General features: G+C 36.3%; 1 protein-coding gene across 1 annotated transcript in view; it reads right to left on the bottom strand.

Annotated features, from left to right (window-relative positions):
• The window catches only part of AGMO (alkylglycerol monooxygenase), a 281634-nt gene that overhangs the window by 138287 nt on the left and 122326 nt on the right, over window positions 1–21021 (bottom strand). The window contains exons 6-9 of the mRNA XM_079786527.1: window positions 7652–7718; window positions 4662–4727; window positions 4492–4571; window positions 722–856 (exon numbers count right to left, since the gene is read on the bottom strand). Coding sequence (XP_079642653.1) covers window positions 722–856; window positions 4492–4571; window positions 4662–4727; window positions 7652–7718 — 348 coding nt within the window. The remainder of the gene's footprint in view (window positions 1–721; window positions 857–4491; window positions 4572–4661; window positions 4728–7651; window positions 7719–21021) is intronic.

Here is a 21021-nt window from a genome sequence, read left to right as displayed (position 1 = left end):
TATCTTTGAAATCAACAGTAGTTTACTATTTCTGTTGTTTCTATATTACTATTAATGGCAGTTATTTTCATAAGGAACAACAATATAAATCCTGAATACCTGGAAAGAAATTCCTTTTCCGTGTCTATAAGAGGAATTATGGAATAAAACTTAATATTTCATTTGGTTTCCCGTTTTTAAATCTCTAGACCTTGCTTATTTTTTGTTTTAAAATGGGATTTCTGTATTTAATGTTTCTATTCTACTACAGAATGAATAATGGTGTGGTCTAATCCAATAACTACATCATCTTGGTGTGACTTTAGACCTTCCATTCTGGAGACCTCAGGTTTTCATGAACAAAATAAAGACTAGACTAATTTATCTTTAAGGATCCCTCCATCTCCAGTGGTTTAGGATTCTGTGACTGAGCTGCATGGGTGTCTGAACTACACAATGTCTCCTGGCTATGGATTTGGGTGGGTCTCAAAATCGCCTCTGTTGCTCCATCCCCTAAACAATGCTCCCTGGTAAGAGGCAGTGTCTGACTGGGTGAAGTCACCCCTCTTATTGGCCCCTAGGTGGTGTCCACTCATTAAGTTATGCACCACCAAGCTGCATCTGTTTAAGAGAACATTTTTTTTTTCAGATTTGCATGAAGTCAGCATATACACAGGCTGGCTGTAGACCTCATTATAAGAGACTAATCATTGCCATCATCAAACCCAGGAACTCTATTTACCTCAGGGATTTCTTCACTCAGTCCAAGTCTTGGTTTACCTGGTCCCCATCCTGGTCCTTTAAATATGACAGAGAACTTATTGAAGACTCCAGGTGTGGCCCAGAATGTAGTCCACATGTAAACTAAATGGTGGAACTAGAAGAATAAAAAATTGCTTATTTAAAATAAAAAATCTCTTAAAAAGATTAAATATAATAAATCGTGTATTTAATTTAATTTACTGTATTTTACATATTTAGTATGTTATATATAATTTGATTAATGTTATTTAATATGCAACTGCATTAAAATATAATTTATTTATGTATTCTGCATACCTTTAAATTTAAATGTGTCCTTGCCAATATTTCAGAATTATAACTTGGAAATTAAAAAATAGGTCAATTATTTAGAAACTCAGCAAAGTAGAAGAAGTGAGTTAAGAGGTTTTGCTTCTAGTGGAATTAACTAGAATCCTGAGTACTCAATATCCATGTCAAATGACATCTTTTCTAAAGTCTTGCTAAATGGAAAGATATAAATATTGAATATATGTCACTTATTTAAAAATAATTATTTATTCTGTTGAGTTATAGACAAACGTCATATTAAGGAAAAATGTTGAAAGCTATTTTTGATAGCAGATCTCTGAGTATTAAAAATGCCATCTATACTAATAAAAGGGTAATATGCTAATTAGATTGGGTTGACTGGTTATCTTCCGGTCATCCAGTCCTCCTTCCGGACAAAGCCACGGTGGTGGGAGCTGAGGCAGAGGTGATTAGGGACAACCAGGCCAGCAGGGGAGGGTGGTTAGGGGCAACCAGGCAGGCAGGCAGAGTGGTTAGGGGTGATCAGGCAGGCAGGCAGGTGAGCGGTTAGGAGCCAGCAGTCCTGAATTGCCAAAGGGATGTCAACTAAACTGGCAGTCAGACATCCCCCAAGAGGTCCCAGATTAGAGAGGGTGCAGGCCGGGCTGAGGGACCGCCCCCCCTCCCATGCACGAATTCCATGCACCAGGTCTCTAGTATTCTGTAATAAGAAAAGAAAACGTTTGATGACTGAGTCAAAAATTTGCCTTGAAGCTTTTAACAGGAATCCCCATTCTTCAAATAACATATATTTCACACGTAAGGAAGTTAAAAGTAAGTCCATACATGATAAGTACCCAATAAATATTAGCTATTAGGATAATTAGCTATAAATGCCACACTTGTCATAATCCATCATATGATTAAAAATAATAGAGGTTGAATATCAACTATAGACTCTAGAGATGAGTTGTATTATAAGTGTAGTAATAAATTCATGTAAAAAGAAGCTTTAGCTCCATACAAATTTGTGGTCTTGCTTGCATTTTCTCTGTATCTCAAAGAATTCAAACTGCTAGGGTTAAAAATGGTTTTAAAAATTGCTTAAATATTAAATAAGGAATCTTAAGCAATTAAGGAACCATTCAGGATTTAGTGAAGCAAATTTTGAGGAAAAAGAAAATGTTAGATGGAAACTTACCCTGGAGCTTTGCAATAATAATAGTAATAATGCAGAAAGTTAATGTATTTAGAAATTATACATTAATATATACCTGTTGTGTTGTTTTGAAACCTGACTGCAATTTTATTGCTATCATACTAGACACAAACCATGAGAGTGTATGGTAATGTTTTAAAATCAGGAGTGCCTTCTCACTTATTTGCTACCCCATTCTCTGAAACTCTTGGACCCCAAAGAAGGGCAAAGTGAATTGTTTATGCCGAATAATAAAGAAAAAAATCCCAAGGTTTTTTTTGTGTGTTTTTTTTCTATGCTTCTGAGGACAAGGTGAGAGACTGAGCTGAATATAAAGGAATATAAGTGAAAGTAGGTGTATGTTTTTGTAGGTTCTGGAACTCCTAATTATCACATCTTGCTGATTTGACATTTCTGACCATGTAGAAGACTAATCCATGGACACTGCTGTGACACTTACTACAGTAAAGAAAATGTTTATGTGAGGGGTAGATGCCTGGAGATCTGAAACTGACACAAATTCAGCAGCAGCTCATTAGTACTTATGATTATCTGAATTATCTGAATAGTGTCTTTCTCCAAATCCTAAGCATCCAACTTTTCGTGCAGCTCATGTTGTACAGTTTTCAATCTCTTTTTTCAGCCTCCACATGAGCTGCTCTTCCTCAGCAAGAGTGCACATTTCCAAAGCCTTTCTATTTAAATGTTCAGCCATGAACCAGCAGCACAGACATAGCCTGGGAGCCTGTCAGGAACAGAGTCTTGGACAGACCCAGCCCTGCTGAGCAGAATCCACACTTTCATCAGATGCTCCCATGATTCACATGCCCTTTAAGTTTGAAAGGTTCTGTCATACAGGACAGAAACCAAGTTGTCCAATTCCTTGTTAATCTCCTCACAACAGAGACAGGACTACACAAGTGAAGAAGCAGCTCTTAATGTATTATTTCCAAATTGGTTTTGATTCTATAAAGCTTATTATTAAGAAAGTACCCTGAAATGTTTCTTTAGTATTCTCCTGAGATATATGTTCTTAATAATGGCAGACAGAGAGAGAGAGACACAGAGAGAGAGAGAGACAGAGAGAGAGAGAGAGAGAGAGACAGAGAGAGAGAGAGAGAGAGAGAGAGAGAGAGAGAGAGACCAAGAAACCAAGAGAGAAATGCTGTAGAAAAGAAAAAGTAGTCAATTTTTTCTTTTGAAGTATGAGATAAAAATGTGTTTCACTTGTAATGGTCTTTTCTGTAAAGAGGCAGGAGCGTGTAAAATTTAAATTGAGTTAAGCAAGTTTTGGGCTTGGCCTGGAATCCATCTTGGCTAAGTTCACCCTTAATAAGCTGTGTGTAGTTGGGTGAATCATTTAAATCCTGAGAACCTCAGTTTCGTCCACCAACAATTGGAGCTGAAAAGAACCACTACCTCAAAATGTTTGAGTAATGCTTACATCAAATATTTATGCTGCGCTGTTAGCAATGGCCTGCACATAGTAACAGCTCAATAAATATCAATTTATTTTTATTTTTACTTTCTTAAAAATGTGAAGAAGTTTGAAAAGCAGACCCACATGAACCTGTAATTTTCTTCTTTCCTGAATGCCATAAACCTAGTCCCTGGGACAGCGCTGTCACTGGCTGACCTCTTTAGGGTTTCAAGCATTCTTATCTTTTTTCATTTACTAGTCCTAACCCCAGAAGTGTTTGAGGTGGTCTGTGGCTGACATATCAGAGCTTCACAGACATTCCTAATTTCTCTAGTGCCAACCATTGAGACCAGTGAACAACCATACCACGTGTAGGACAGAAAACAAGTCTTCGCAGATGAGGGAACATGCAGACCTAACCAACCCATAATAGTTCCTGGCACACAGATCCAGGAAGAGTGGGCAAAGCCTTGCACTGAATTTCTAACCAGAGTCATGCAGACTTGAAGCAAATATTTTTCTTACTGTGGGATCAGCCTTAATTATACATGTTACTACCATCCGTTCTGAATGCATGAATATATTTCAGATCTATTCTGAGAAAGAATATGTTTGCTAAAGAGCCATGTTTAAATTCTAGGTAGTAGACATGTTTAAAAATTGTATTAATTGCTTTCTAATGTATTTTGCCCAATTTGATTTAAGTCTGTTTAAATGCCAGGGTTATTTTCACATTCTTTCACAACTAACAATTTTTTCCAGGATAGTGTAATCCACTACTACCTTTTAAAAGTGTATTGCCTATCATTCTTTTAATGATAGAATATGATCAATTCAGAGAGAATAAAACTGAATACATTACCTGCACCTTGAGTGGATCAAATGTATTAATGGGATGTGTCAAACCATACACAACTTTTTTATCCTCTGGCTCAAATGTCCCTGGAAGACAAACATTAAGGGTATGATCTTTGACTTTCTGAGAGTTAAGGAGCTAATTAAATCTTGAAAATTCTGGTACATTTTACTTACCAAAAATTCTATCCCATATAATAAGTGTGCCGGCATAATTTTTGTCTATGCAATAACGGTTTCTGCCTATGAAGAAAATATTTAAAAAATATTTTTAAAGAATAAAGTTATGATTCTTGAAATATCTCATCTTGAACCCATTCACAAAATTAAGATTTATGTAACATAATGATTTTCCTAGGAATGTCTTTCCACTGATAACATTAGCTTTTATTTGCTAGGAAAGTGAGTTTTCATTTTGTTTTTTAATTAATTTTACTAAAAAGAGCAAAGATTTCCTTAAAACTATTAAGAATTATCCCAGATGAAAAAAACAAGTGTGTGTTCACAATGTTTTAGGATTTAAAAAATCTTGGATAATTATAAATAATTCTATTTTGGGACTATGGAAAAGAATAATTAAAATTAAAATATCCAAAAAAAATACCACTAGAAAATAAGATAGATAATATGTGTAATTGTATTTTGTTAAAATTTTAAGGGCATTATGTCCACTCATTTTCTCTGCATTTTTTCCAGAAAGAAAATTTCCTACCTAGAGTGAGATGTTACTATTTTTAAAAATTATAAAATACACCGTGAAAATCAAATTAACCTCAATTTTTTATTTACTCATAACATTTATGATATTTTTTCTGCTCTAAAATATTCAAATTATAATTTAAATAGCTGGGCATAATTTATCTAATAATAACAGACAATCCAATGGTTATCAATAGGATCAAGAATATTAACCCACCAAACCACTACTCCAACAAACCCACTGTTTTCTGGTGTTCTCATTTTTTTACACACCTTTCCTACATGCAAATACACATTTGAAAGTGAAAACATCAGGAAAAATCTCCCACTGGTACAAATGTAGAGTGGGCTGGTACACAGATATACAACCTGTGGCCATACACGGCGTAAACAGTGGCTCTCAGTTGGATCGGGGAGCACTTTGCCCTTTAAGGGACATGTGGCAATGTCTGAAGACGTTGGTAGTCACAACTGCGAGGGGATGTTACTGGCATCTAAGTATGTAGAGACCAACATGCTGTAATACACACGACAGCCCCCGTGGCCCCAAAGAACTATCTGATCTTTCTAAAATTAATATGAAAATGTTAATTGTGGGGCGTGGCTACAGTGTTTGGACAGGTTCAAGCCTTGGACCAATGAGAGGGCACAGTCCTCTCGTGGCCACGTGCAAGTCCCAGCTTGGAGGGCAGAGCCTCCCAGCACAATTATAGCCAACAGCTGTAGTTGTAAGCTTGAACCTATGGTCTGAACACGTGGCCCCACATGCCTAAGTGATATAGGCTGCAAGTAAACAAAGCTTGATCAGGTGCATGTAATTGAGTGAGACTGAAACCCACGAGAACATCTTGTAAACATCTTGACCACGCCCTTACTTTGCCTCCTGGCATCGGCTATAAAATAAAGACACGGCTTGTAGCCTGTGGTGCTGTTGGGTCCCCATCAGGGAAGCAGCGTCCCACCGAGTCCCAGCTTTCCTTCTCTTGTCTATCTTCTCTAATCCTTCACTGCCCCCACTCAGGTTCACTGAACCTGGCTGAGAGCGCCCTGGGGCTGAGTATGCCATGGCCTTGCCGGCTCCTCACAGTTAATAGTGCTGAAGCTGATGTAAAGCAACGTGTGTCGCCAAAACTGGTTCGGCTCAGTGGATGGAGCGTCAGCCTTCAGACTGAAAGGTCCCAGGTTCGATTCCGGTCAAGGGCATGTACCTTGGTTGCGGGCACATCCCCAGTAGGGGGTGTGCAGGAGGCAGCTGATCGATGATTCTCTCTCATCGATGTTTCTAACTCTCTATCCCTCTCTCTTCCTCTCTGTAAAAATCAATAAAATACGTTTTAAAAAAAGCAACGTGTGTGGAAAGGCACTCTGAAATCAAACAGGGGAAACTCTAAACTATTTCTTTTTCAAAGTGGCCTTGCTCTTCTCCACTCCTTATGTTTTCTTTTATATGGAGGAATCCTAAGAGTATAATACTCTTGTCCTCTCCACCCCTCACTAATGATGCCCTTGTGGTAGGGGAATGGCTGTTGACTTCACAGGAGGCAACTAACATGTGTCGCATGACCTTGTCCTCTCCTCTTTCTGGGGGAGCTTGGGCACCCACTCTCTCCGCTGCCATGGGAAAAGGGACCTGACCCCTCGGGAATGCAGACCTACAGTGCTTCTGTGCTGTCTGATTGCTGGAAACTTATAAAAGAGAACAATAGTATTTCTTCTTTTATTACCGGCTTCTTTATCTCAACATCATGTTTGTGAGATTCATTCATGCCACTGCGTGTCATAATAGTGTTGTCAAGGGGATATAGTTTCCCATTACATGCATTGTCTGCAGTTTGTCTGTTCTACTGCTGATAAACATGTTAATTAGGTCTCTTTTTCTCCTGTTACATGTAATGCTGATATGCACATTCTTGTCCAGATCCTTGGGTGCACAATGCAAACATTTCTATTATTTCTTAAGTTGGCATCTTTAAACTTTAGGCACTAGCCACATGGGACTTTCTCTTTGTCAGGCAAATGCAGTGCAGGCAAGGTTTGTTCACAGAATTGAAGCAGAAAAGGAAAGTGTTTCTTATTAGGCTTTTCTCAAATCCCAACAGTTTTCAAAATCAGGCACTCTCTGGCTCTAGATAGGAATGACTCTCAGCATCAGGTAAAGGAGTGGCCTTCAAGATATAAAGTGTACATCCATCCACTCAGCTGTTTAGCTCAGTTTTTGTTTGTTTGTCCCCCCCCCCCGCCCCCACTATACCTGAGGAGATTCAGGCAAAAAGAAAAATCCAAAATCCAGATAAGAATTGTTGTTGGTGGGTTTGTTTGTTTCTGGTTCTAGCTTTGGAGATTCAAAGGAAGAAGAGATGCCTATTTACACAGTGTGTGCTGACTATGTTGGGTAATTACGATGAAATGATGAAAACTAGTGTCATTTTAAATAAATGAAAAAGGAAAGAAGAGATCAAATTCCTTACCATGATGCACCCTGTGATGGCTAGGTGTGTTAAGGATCAGTTCCAAAGGACCAAGGTTATCAATGACCTGTTTAAAGCAAAAGGAATGTTTATACACACATTATTATTAAACGCACATGTAATATATAAGTATTCACATTAAAACCCCTCATGGGTTAAGATCAGGGTTGGCATCAGAATTGGAAGTTTTTCTATCACTTGGTGCTCACATAAAGACAAAAATAAGCTCATAAATCTATTCTGAGAGTCTGCTATTAGGTTAAGAGCTAGAATACCTCAGTTTGATTCCTGGATTCTCCATTTATCTCTCTGTTCTTGGGAAAATAACAAGCTTTTTATAACTCCGTTTTGTCACCTTTAAAATGGAAGTAATAACAGTATCTATATAATAATGTTCTGAGAATTTTAAATGGTACTGTAAAATGGTTTTATTGCCAAGTCATAATTCTCCCATTTTTTTTTTTACCTTTCAACTATGTCTTTATTTATTTTTAATACTTTTATTGATTTTTCAGAGAGGAATGGGGAGGGAGAGAGAGATAGAAACATCAAAGATGAGAGAGAATCATTAATTGGCTGCTTCCTGCAAGCCCCCCGCCCCCCCGGGATTGGGTCTGCAACCCCAGCATGTGCCCTTGACCTGAATCAAACCCAGGACCCTTCAGTCCGCAAACCAACGCTCTATCCACTGACTGAGCCAAACCAGCTAGGGTTGCCTTTGATGATTTATGTTAGCGGAACATGAATAGGGGAGAGAAAAATACAGTATTATATTTATTTTGGGGGTTGGTTTCACCCAATAATCAGCCATGTAGCAACAACCTCCTATTGTAGCTGTTTATCTATTAGGGTGATCCTGCTCATTCAAATAGAATCCTAACTGGTCTCTCACCTGTAGATATACCATCTACCAGTGTATCCTAGAGGCACAAATCAACGTCAGATATATAAACGGATCTTTTTTTATAATTAAAATCCCTTCAAAATATGGTATATAACTCTATAATGTTCTCTTGCAACATTTCTCAGTAAGAATCCACTGTTCCAGAGTCTGTAAATCATAAGGAGTATAGGAACCAGGTAAGTGTAATAAACAAAAATAGCAGGCCATGTGTAAAAAAGACAGTGGTTATGCTATATAATTAATATTGGGCAATGTTGGAACCTTTTTACATCTCAATTACATTATTCTTTCTTCCATGGGTTACAGAAGATAACAATATTTTGCTTTCCTTAATCACTATTTAAATGGATTTATTAGAGCCTACCAATGACAAAAATAATACACTGTTATGATATTTTACAAAATTACTTACCCCTAGTGTTAAGTTCCATTTAGAGGATATATAAGTTCTAAAAAAATTTAAATGATCCTTAAGGGAATGTGATATTGATGTGACACATAAATTTGGTAACAATCCTGACATTGACATGAATTTGGTAACAAGTCAGTGATATGGGGGAAAAAAGTCAGAGGGGACTGCTTAAGATGAAAAGGTATTTCAAACAGATAATAACCAATGTTGTGAGGAATCTTGTTTGAATACTGATTTGAACACAGTAAACATAAGAGACATTTTATAGGCAATGTGGGAAATTGATTATAAACAGTATTATATGATAAAAGCATTGTTTGGGAGTTATAATGCATCATCATTATGTTGGAAATGTAACTTTTACAGTTGTGAAACTGAAGTATACATGACGTGAGATCTAGGTTTTGCTACAAAGTATTTTGCAATAAAAATAAAATAAAAAAAGATAGCTCATGAATGGAAGTGATGGAGATTCATAAATTCATTCCATTATTAATTCTACTTTTCTGAATAGTTGGTGATTTTAAGATAAAATTTTAAATGAAAGAAACTGTTACTCTAATAATATACAGTAATGCACAGTTCAAATAGATCCCTAAAATCCCAAACATACTTCTAGATTACAACTCTATATATCAGGGCTTAATCATAGTTTGGCAATCTCTGACATTAAAACACCCAATTTACAAGTGCTCTGGCAAAGTGCAGAGCCTCAGCAGCCACACCATCCTCAGCTTGTGGGGCCTGTATCCTCTTGAAGTAGAAATGATGGCAGTGTGGCCACTAACAATGCTGCATGCATCCATGGGGCAGGTGCCACCATCTCCTTATTAGACCCACCATTAACCCACCTGGGGGTTATAGAAACATTTACTAGGTTGTATAATAATTTAGGCCTCTTTTCCTCTCCTCTAATTAAGTTCTATCGCCATTTTTAAAGTTATTTCCATGAGAAATGTATTATGAGATGCAAACAGACTTTTTGATTAATTCATAGAACAGAACTCATAGACAAAGGACTATCTGTATTTTCTTTATTTCAAGAGTTCAAAATACTGTGAATAGTAGCCTTTATATCAAATGGTATTTCTATGAAGTATTATGTCACTAACACATTATTAGTGACCAAGAATTGGAAATGGAGTGGGGAGAAAGAGCCTTGTATTTTATTAGCCTACATTGCTTTGTACTTGGTGGAAAAATATGTGCTGAGAAGAAGAATGGTGATGGACAGAGAACAAGAAAGTGGGGTTTCTCAGTAGTCAGAACATTGAAATCTGATGCTTTGGTTGGGATTTGTCTCTCTGGCAGAGAATCATATGGGAAAGGAGAATACCATTTTATCCTTGTTTGTCTCCTTGGTGCCTAACATATGTTACAAAAACAGCCAACACAAGGGGGTGGAGGAGACTACAGGGCCGGCTTCTGCGACCCAGATGCATTTCTGATCCTTGGCCCTGGCATGTGTGTGCAGCCAGATTTAAAGCCACACAAATGTTGAGTGCATTCAGATGATTGGAGCCTTGGCGGAGTGCATTGTTTTTTAATGTCAAGCTCTTTTTTCCTCAAAGAAAATCTTTTGCTCCTGCAGGCTAAAGCATGGTGATATCAATATTGAAAGTTCCTTTCTTTTTTTTTTTTTTTAAGGTTAAAAGCCAAGTACAACACAGGCAACCACAGTTAAATTTCCTGGTAGTGCCTCTGAGTACCTTGGAGCTGGGAAAGACCACCTCCGTGTGGGAGATGATTCATCATTCAGACAAGCCCAGTCAGAACCTCTCTGGTGGAAAACCCTTCTGATTCAAAGTCAAAGAGAAGTCATTAATAATTAATAAGGGTTGAGCATAACAACTCAATTATTGCCCACTTTTGCAAATTCAGTCATTTAGCAATTCTACCAAAGCTCACTTTGAATCACTTCAGAAAAATACTGTGGAAATAATTGCAGCTATTTTCATTTTTAGAAGTTAGTTGTCTTTTCTTTTAATTTAAATGTATTAATTTAAATTATGAAATTTTAGAATGTACAGAGGACTTAAAAATAATATAATCTAAGATTCTATTATTTTAAAAAGCATAAAAATGAAGCTCACAGAAATTAAATTTCTAATGCAAGTTTAAGGAGGAAGCCCTAGAGTTGGGAGGAAGCCCTAGAGTTGTTTGTGTTTTAGTTCAAGAATCGTTCTAGTTTTCTTTCATTCTGCTTTTAAGAGGTTTAGCAATTTTTCTATCAAGTAAAAGTAATTTACTCTTTTAGAACTTTAATGGAAAATAATAACTAAATACTTTTTTACTACATTTCCATTAAAATGAATCCTGGAATTTATAAAGACTGCAGGGATTTCAGCTCCTATATTGCCTCTCATGGTATTTTAGGCACTTTTGGTGCTTCTTAGGTCTTTGAAGCAATGCATCCTGTAGTTTTCTCTTAGGGTTTTATAACCTGGTCCTCAATGATTTATTATAAAAGTATTTCATTTTACACATTTCTTAATTATTTTTCTTATTCTTCTTATTGGGAAGCATTGACTGGTTAGATTTCTGTAGGTCAGTTAAGAATACAGAAACAACCAATGGTCAAGTTGAAGAACATGCCATTTTTAACAAAAATATTCAGTTAATTCAAGACAAAAAGTATTTTCTGTCTGAATTGCTTGGAAAATTGCCTCTTCTCACTTCACTATGGCTACTGAAGTTGAGAAAAGAAATCCTAAATACAATTTAAAAAACCCCTCTTAATTATATTGTTTTGTTTAATTTTAGACTAATAGTGGGAATGTTGCATTATCTGCAAATTGGCACTAAAAGCACTGGAACATATTATTGAAAGGCCATAGGAATATTTATAAGTACTTTGCAGAAAGAAGGCAGATGCCTACACTTAATTACAATGTTCTTTCCAAATAAGAGATGCTTACACATATTCATGCTTCCTGTCTGAGAGGGAAAAATCATAATAGGGAAAATATGTCCTCAGAAGCGTGTGCTTTACAGAATCCTCATTATAAAGACGAATGTGCTAACAATATGATAAATGCTAAGGAGTGACTGGGTTGGGGGTGAAGTGAAATAAAATATCCATAGTAGGAAAATGCCTGCATTCAGATGAGCATAGGTTAGAGTGATGACATTGACTCTAACTAGTCAAGACTTTTCTTCACAGCATCATGTATGATTGATGTTCCAGAGGGACCCATACCATTGTGGGCCTCCATGTTTCACTGCAGTAAGTATTTAAGGGAAATACTAAACCAGCTCCTAATACATTTATCATCTGATATAAAAACCATGGTTATGTTTTACTGAACTGAGAAAGATATGCTTGAAGTGCAGAGTGAAAATGACAAAAGTTTTCAGGTAAATTAGTGGCAATGGTCAATGCAAACCCAAACTAAAATGAAATAGACTAATAATTATACCATGGTTAGCTGGTTTTTCCTGGTCAAATTTTCTTCCTTTCTTTTTTCTTCCCTTCTTCCCTGTGTCCCTTTCTTCCTTCCTCCCCTCCCCTTCTCTCCCTTCCTCTCTCCTCCCCTCCTTTCCCCCTTTCCTTCTCCTTCTCCTCTCCTTCCTTTCCCCGCCATTCTTTCCTGTTGTTATTTTTCCCCATCTCTTTATCTAAGCATGTGTGCATGTGCATCTGTGTGCAAAAAATTAGAGAGTATTTTATTTGGAAAGATCTTTATAATCAAATATAGGCTCATGCATATCTTTTTGCAATTTAAGTTGGTTATAACTATTTCTATGACCTTTCAATTATATATTCCACTTGTTAATCCTATTTACAGATAGGAAACCTGTACATTAATGTGTTATTAATATACATTAATAAAACATGTATGTTAATATAAATTATTAATATATATAAATAAAATGTGTATGTTAATACATTTTAATATATTAATATGTATTAACATATTTATCATATTTTGAATATCTACTCATGTGCCAATCAACAATTATTTTAAGCACCAAACTACCAATAAAGGTTTTCTCTCACCATTAAAAATGTTTAAAATGATTAAAACTTGTATTTATACATTTTTATCAAAGTCTTTTATTAAAAGCTACTTCCATAATAAGCAGAGCAAGAAATTTCTTGTCAGCCAGTTCATTCACTCAGCAAACATCTACTGAATTTCTATGGAACTTACTAGGTTTTAGAAACAAAAATAAATACAGCAATAAATATTTAAAATAAATAAGTAATCAGGAAGATTATTTACAGTCCATTGGACTCTTCAGTGGAAAGGTAAAACTATTTCAGAAAAAAAGCTTTTACAAAAAATGTTATTTTTAAAAATTATTTTGTTATTTTAGTGGAAGAATGAGAAAATCAGTTTTTTTTTCTTTTTCAATTACTATATTGCACAGTACAGATATCTGAATTTCTAACCAATTTGAATTTATAATTGGCACAAGAATTATCTAACAAGAAGCAGGGGTTCCAATATATAGTGATGGAAGGAGATTTGACTTTGGGTGGTAAACATATAATGCAATATACAGATGATGTATTATAGAATTGTACACTTGAAACCTAAGTAATTTTATTAACCAATGCCACCCCAACAAATTTAATTTAAAAATAAAAATGCAAAAAAATTTAGTTTGTTTTCTAGGTCAAAAGCTGAAATTATTTTTGGTAAAAATTCTACCTTGTTGATAAACTTCTTCAATTGACTATTTGGAAATCAAAATAACCTATGTGGGTTCAATTTATTCAATAGATATTTATTGAGTGCCCATCTTAAGATATTTTTTAAAGGTTTTATTTACTTTTCTATTTTTTATTGTTATTGATTTGAGAGTGCAAGGAAGAGGGAGAGAGAAATAGAAACATCAATAAATAGAAATAGAATCATTGACTGGCTGCCTCCTGCATGCCCCTTACTGGGAATTGAGCCCACAACCCAGGAATATGTCCTGACCGGGAATGGAACTGTGGCCTCCTGATTCATAGATGGAATCTCAACCAATTAGCCACATGGGCTGGGCCTGTGTTAAAATCTCTTGAAAGATCACAGTGTGGAACAATGGAAATTACCATTTAATAGCTGGTAATTTAATTATTTATTAAGTTAAGGGAGAATGAGTGACAATATCAGCTTTTATTATTTGAATATATATAGGATTATGTTTTTCACTCTCAAGAAAATCTATAGCAATTCATGTAGTTTTAGAAAATGGATAAAACCCATGAACACTATAACTTATCATATTAAAGTAATTGTACTTCTTTGTTAAAAACTTAATCAATCTGAACATTTATGGATAATTTATATTGCAGAGCATCTGGTGATAAAGTGTAAAAATAAAATCTTAATTACATCCCCCACTAGTTCTGCTGTGTTAATTCAAGACAACAACTCAAGTATTTAGACAGATGGCAGGGGCAGCCATATTAGCCTATGATTTCTCTACAGGGAAGCAAGATAAAGCAAAGCTCGTAGGGTATGTGCTTGCCTGCCTACTTTCACACTTTGAAATCCTCAGCAAATGCTGATTTATTCACAGCCAAATGTTTTCCTATCTGATTAGGCAGTTTTCTACTTCAGTAAGCATGTAATATGGAGGTAGCTAAATTTCCACACTAAAGAGTGAAAAAACAATATTTTTAGTTTGGAAATAAAACAATCTGGAAGAATCAGGGCTGTTGGGATCATAAAGAGCTTCATAGGGAGTAAATTTCTGATGTATCTATACCACAGGGTTAACGAGTTAAAAGCTTAGTTTTAAGAAGAATGAGACTAGGCTATGTTTATACAATAAACAATAGTTTTAAATGACTGTATTTATAATAAATTATCTTGAAGGCTGATTCTTGTCACTTAAGATTGAATTATTCCTCAAATAAGAGGACAAGAGCTGGATAAGTTAGCATTTTAAAAAAATTGTCTCAGCTTACATTTTGGATAACACTTTTGACTTTTCCTGGAAAAATGAATGCAAGTAACTGCTGAATATGTTCCTTCAAAGGAAGGTTGATTCCAAGTGACTGTTTTTAAAAAAACACCTATTAAATTGACAGAAGGAAAATGGTGAACATTCATAAGCAAAACCATGTAAAACTTCATTCCTGTGACACCATTTTATATTTACCAGTTTGAACACTCAGTGAGAAAATGAACCACATTAGTAGTAATAATAGTAGTAGTAGCAGTATTCTGATAAAAGAAAGTGACTGATAAATTGAGAGGTAAGGTAGTTTTTGTTCAATCCCATCTAGGTAGTTATATAATGCATTCTTCAAACATTTAACTCATTCTGAAACTCAGTACATTGTGGCTGACATCATTAAAACAAATTTCCAATTTCAGGTGTTGCTTCTAGATTCATTAATCAACAAATGTTAATGGATTACCAGCCATGTACCTGGCACTGTCTAAGCATTAGGTACTTTTATGAATAAAACACATAAATCTGCATTTCAAATCTTATAATCGCATAGGTCAGATCTCCTGATTGTCACCTATTATAAAGTTTGATCTGTTAAATACATTTGTATACTAATTTTTAAAGTCAAATATAATAGAGTGAATTCTAAATCAGTAGATTAGAAGTTACAAATACTTGTTTTTCTTAAGTTCATTTACCCTATGTCCATTTGCATATTTTTCTTCTAAAGACTAGCTAAGGTGTATCATCTGGCCCCTTGTCCCCTCAGAATTTTTCTTTAATCAATACATCCTGTCTTAGTCAGTTTGGGATATTATAACTAAACATAACAGGCTGGAAGGCTTAAACAACAATCATTTCTTTCTCACAGTGATGGAGGCTAGGAAGTCCAAGATCAAGGTGCCAGCAGATTCAGTGTTTGGTGAGAATGGCCTTCCTGCTATATCCTCTCTCTTTTAATGTCTCTTTTTAAAAAGGGTACTAATCCCATCATGAGGGCTCCACTCTCATAACCCAATTTCCTCCCATCTCCAAATACCATTAAGTGGGGGATGAGGGCTTAAACATGGATTTTGGAGGACACATAATTTAGTCCTCTCTGATCCAAGACTTTGCTATGAGTATTTTCTTCATGTTCTCCAATAAATGTATATATTATAAAGAATCTAGTTAACATGGTCAATTCATTCATTAATTAAGAATGTATTTGCTGATAGTCCTTCAAGTTCAAGACAATAGGAAAGCAAAGAGGAATAAAATATAGTATTTGTCTTCAATAAGTTTACTGTCACCTCCTGTATTCAAACTTTAACACGTCAATGTTAAGTCTAATCCCTTTAGGGGTGTTTGTTCAAATGGGGATTCTTACCCTCACCAGAAATTTAGATTCTGTTAAAAGGTGACCATCATTCTTTATCTTGAGTAAGCACCCAGATAATTTTGATCCATGTGGTGATCACAAGAGTTATACTTGCTTCTATTCTAGCTCAGACTTTAAGTACTAACTAGAGGCCCAGTGCATGACATTAGTGCACTGGGGGAGGGGGATGGTCCCTCAGCCCCCTGCCTGCACCCTCTCGTAGTCTGGGACCCCTCAGGGATCCAGCCTAAGCTGTCAGTTAGACATCCTTAGCGATGCTGTAGAGGTGGGAGAGGCTCCCGCCACCACTGCTGTGCTCACCAGCCCTGAGCCCGGCTTCTGGCTGAGCAGAGCTCCCCCTGTGGGAGCACACTGACCACCAGGGGGCAGCTCTCACGTTGAGCGTCTGCCCCCTGGTGGTCAGTGCACGCCATAGCGACCGGTCATTCTGACGTTCGGTTGATTTGCATATTAGCCTTTTATTATATACTAGTAGCCCGTTTGCACGAAGATTCGTGCAATAGACCTTCATTCACCTGGCTGCCTGCACCAGTTTTCTGCCGGCACCAGGGACCCAGGCCTTGGCTGTGGCCACCACCTTCTGCCTTTTTCAGGGTCGGGGCTTGGCCCCAGGCAGTGGCCTTGGGCTCGGCTGCACCCAACATCCCTGCTAAGGATCACAGGAGCCGACCCCCAGTGGTTTCCTGCGATCCTTGCAGGCTCCCCGCTGGTGCCCAAGGCTGGGAAAGCCTCCGCCCGAGGCTTTTCTAGCCTTGGGCTCGGCGGCACCCAGCGTCCCTGCTACCGATCGCAGGAGCTGACCCCCAGAGCTTTCCTGCGATCCGTGCAGGCTGCCCGCTGGTGCCCAAGGCCGGGAAAGCCTCCGCCCCAGGCTTTCCTGGCCTTGGGCTCGGCGGCACCCAGCGTCCCTGCTACCGATCGCAGGAGCCGACCCCCAGTGGTTTCCTGCGATCAGTGCAGGCTCCCCACTGGTGCCCAAGGCCGGGAAAGCCTCCACCCCGAGGCTTTCCCGGCCTTGGGCTCCGCCGCACCCCAACGTCCCTGCAATGGTTTCCTGGTGGGCGTGGTTGGTGGGCATGGCTCGGTTGGTGGGCGTGGATTGGGTGTAGCGAAGGTGCGGTCAATTTGCATATTTGTCTATTATAAGGTAAGAGGATTCCAATTTGTAGTCTCTTGGATTTTCTATAATAACTACCATTTGTTGAAAGCATATTATTTCCAAGACTATACACTTAATATATACATAATTTCATCAATCCTCATAACACTCCTATGGGGTAGGCATGGTTACTTTCACTTAACAGATTAGGAAGCAAGGTTAAAGAGTTCAAATAACTCTACAAAATATTCATACCTATTCATAAAAGAAACATTTCTTAATTTTCCATTTGGAGGTACCCTTTTAGGTTCTGGGAACATACTAATAGAGGATAGATTTACTTTTGATTACAAAATATGTACTTTTAACCATTATGTCTTAGCAATTATGTTTCCCTTGTTCCAAAGATGTCCTCCTCTCCAATTCTGATAAGCAGATCCCCATAATATATCTTGTGTCTGAAAGCCTCACATTCCAGCTCTTTCACAGCAGACATTTTTTAAAAATTACCTATGAATTTTTAGACAATATATGGATGAGTTTCAGAAGCTTAATAACATATTTTTGAAGTTATTTTCTTCCCCTTCAGGAAAGAGTCACTAGAATCCAACAGATTCTTGAAGAAGACTGTAATCCTCAAAATGCTACTAACAAGGGGTGCTGATTCAGGTCAGAGGGCTGATAGCCTCTTTGGCACAGAGTAGGTGCTCATGAAATATTTTTGAAATATGTGTATTTCAAAGACATTTATGTATCTAATACATTTTATACATGAACAAGCACATTATTCACAACAAGTAAATTATTTTAAAATGAAGTGTATAATAGAACAAAAGATAATTTATAGAGAGAATATGTATAGGATTTGGATTAAAGATAGTCCACAAAAGAGAGAAAATCGACAAGGTGACAATAAGGTTTTATCTTGATGTTGACTTTAAGGAACAATGGAAGTAAAAAAGAGCAGCTGATTTGAGTCATAATGTAGTACATTTTAGACATGTTGACTCAGAGTGGTGTCAAATGTTCCTGTGAATGTGTTAAGTGAGACAGTGGAAACAATGATTGCAAATCCTTAAGAGAATTTACATTACAGCTATAGACTAAACATGAAATCACATAGAGACAGTATAAAAATGGTGAAGTAAATTATATTTTAAAGAAGGAAGAATAGTGAGAAGACAGGATTGTAACTAGAAATATCCCAAGTTATTTTAAGGAAAAAACAAGGGGGGGGGGATAGGAGTAGGTACTTTTTTAATAAGAACTTGATAGAAAAAAAGCATAAAATTTGATTTTGTTAAAATAAATATTTTTCAAAAGCATATATTCTGAAATATAACTTCTTCCCCCAAATTCCTTATAATTCCAAAAGATGCGTAAACATAACTGTTCGAAATGTACACTCTATAAGAAGACAGTGTGTAAGTATATTCCATATATAAATACAAATATATACATACATAATATATTAATATCTAACACTAATTTTTAGCTATCAAGGAATTCAGAGAATAATGGGAGAGACAGAATTAAGCAACAAATACAATATAGAATTAAACATCATCACCATTAATTGGATTCTCCCCATATACAGGAACTAATGTGTTATTTCATTTATGTCCCCCAACAAACTCATGTTCTTAATCAGTAACTGCCAATATGGATATAGCAATAAACACAGGAATAGTTTAAAGAAAAGTGCACTTAACTCTAGGAGGTGAAAAAGACATTCCAGAGGAAGTAGTAACTGAATTGTATTATGAAGAATGCTTGGAAAAAGAGCTTCCCAGAGAGAGCATATGCAAATACTCAGAATGAATAAGTATTTGCTGTACTTCGGAAGTAAAAAAACGGTGTGGTTTAACTGGACCAGCTAATGGGATGATAATGGAGGGGTAAGCAAAGCTTATATTCTAAGGGCCCTGAAACTTATTGGTGAATTTTAGGTGTTTGATTTTATCTTGTGGGCAATAGAACCATTTGAAATCTCCTGTTGTTGATGTTTATTCACATGTTAGGAGTGTTTTAATCATTGGCTCCTAAAATGATCATCCCAGTTCATGTATTAAAATATAAGGGAGAGAAAAGAGTTTGTAGGAATAGAAAATAAATAGAATTCTATTGTAACCATCTATGTAATTAATGATAGAACCATAAATTAAGGTGAGGCAATGAAAACGGAAAGGGAAAGAGAGATTAAAGAGCACTGTAAGAGGAAAACTCAAGTGTATAATGAATAATTTAAGAGATTATATAGCTGCGCTATTAACAATTATGCCAGGAAAATAGGCATATATTGCGGCAGTTCTAGGCAAACTATGAATTCTCTAAGAAATGTAAAATCAATGATACTATATTTCAGATGAAGAAATGAGAGAGAATTATTTACCAGGCTTTGAATCATGGATCTACTACCATTTAGCTGCAACAACATTAGATAATTTCCTTAATCTTTACATAGTTTCAATTTCCTCACTTTGAATTGAAACCATAGGGTTGTATGATGATCAATTAAGTAGCTCTTGTGAAATCGTAGTATAGTGACTGACACACAATCTAAGCTACATAGGTACTTGCTCGTAAAAGAGAAAACACTTTATGAAGAAGAATTTGAGTTGGGCCTTGAAAAACATAGAATAGCAATGTGTAGAAAATATGAAAATGAGAGAAACTATGATTACACATCAGATGTATATGGGAAATGGAAAATGGTCTAGTTTGATTGAATTACACAGAATGGAAAGTAATGGCATGTGCATCAAGAGAAGGCAGTGCATGAGAAACATGAAATGCAAAAAAATTTAAAAATGAGAGAAACTATGATTACACATTAGATGTATATGGGAAATGGAAAATGGTCTAGTTTGATTGAAATGCACAGAATGGAAAGTAATGGCATGTGCATCAAGAGAAGGCAGTGCATGAGAAACATGAAATGCAAAAAACTTTAGACTTTTATTCAGCAAGCAATAGAACATCACCAAATGCTGTACAGTGGGACTAGCCTCAGAGAATAGATTAAATTTGAAGAACAAGTAGATGTGTATAGTGGTTACATGATAATTTGGAACAGGCAAGATTACACCTCATTTCTGTGTTAAATAACCCACAGCCTTGATCTTTCCACTATGCCATATAGGATCTTTATGAACCCTGTTGCCATCTATGGAGATATACTGAATAAATACATTGTTTGAAGAGGAAGTTCAATGGGTGAATAATGGCCAAAATGCAAGCACTGAAACCAACCATGTTACCTTATATAAACTGTAGGATCTCAATATTCTTAGCTTTAAAAGGGACAGTGTTTGTTACAGAGTTGGTGAATATAAAAATTCCAGTTTTCTGAAGTTGTCTATTAAATTTCTAGAATGGTTTCCTGCTACATGTACTTCTACATGTACCCTTAAAATAAAACCCCATTAACTGAAGTTACTTGAATTTATATTCATTCTTTACAACCTGTAAAAGTTTAATTGGTCTTCAGTGATTCAAATTACTTTATGGAAATTAAATACAACATTTTTTGCTTGGAACATACTGGATGCTTAACACGTAGTGGCAATTTTATTATAACATTAAGATCAGAAATGACCCATCTACAGGGAAGCTTTATAGTGTAGTGGGTAAGAGCAAGGAATATGGATCCTGACTACCTGTTACAAAACCTGGC

This window comes from Cnephaeus nilssonii (assembly GCF_951640355.1).
Source record: "Cnephaeus nilssonii genome assembly, chromosome: 12".
Taxonomy (NCBI): domain Eukaryota; kingdom Metazoa; phylum Chordata; class Mammalia; order Chiroptera; family Vespertilionidae; genus Cnephaeus; species Cnephaeus nilssonii.
This window is presented reverse-complemented; position numbering and strand designations above follow the sequence as displayed.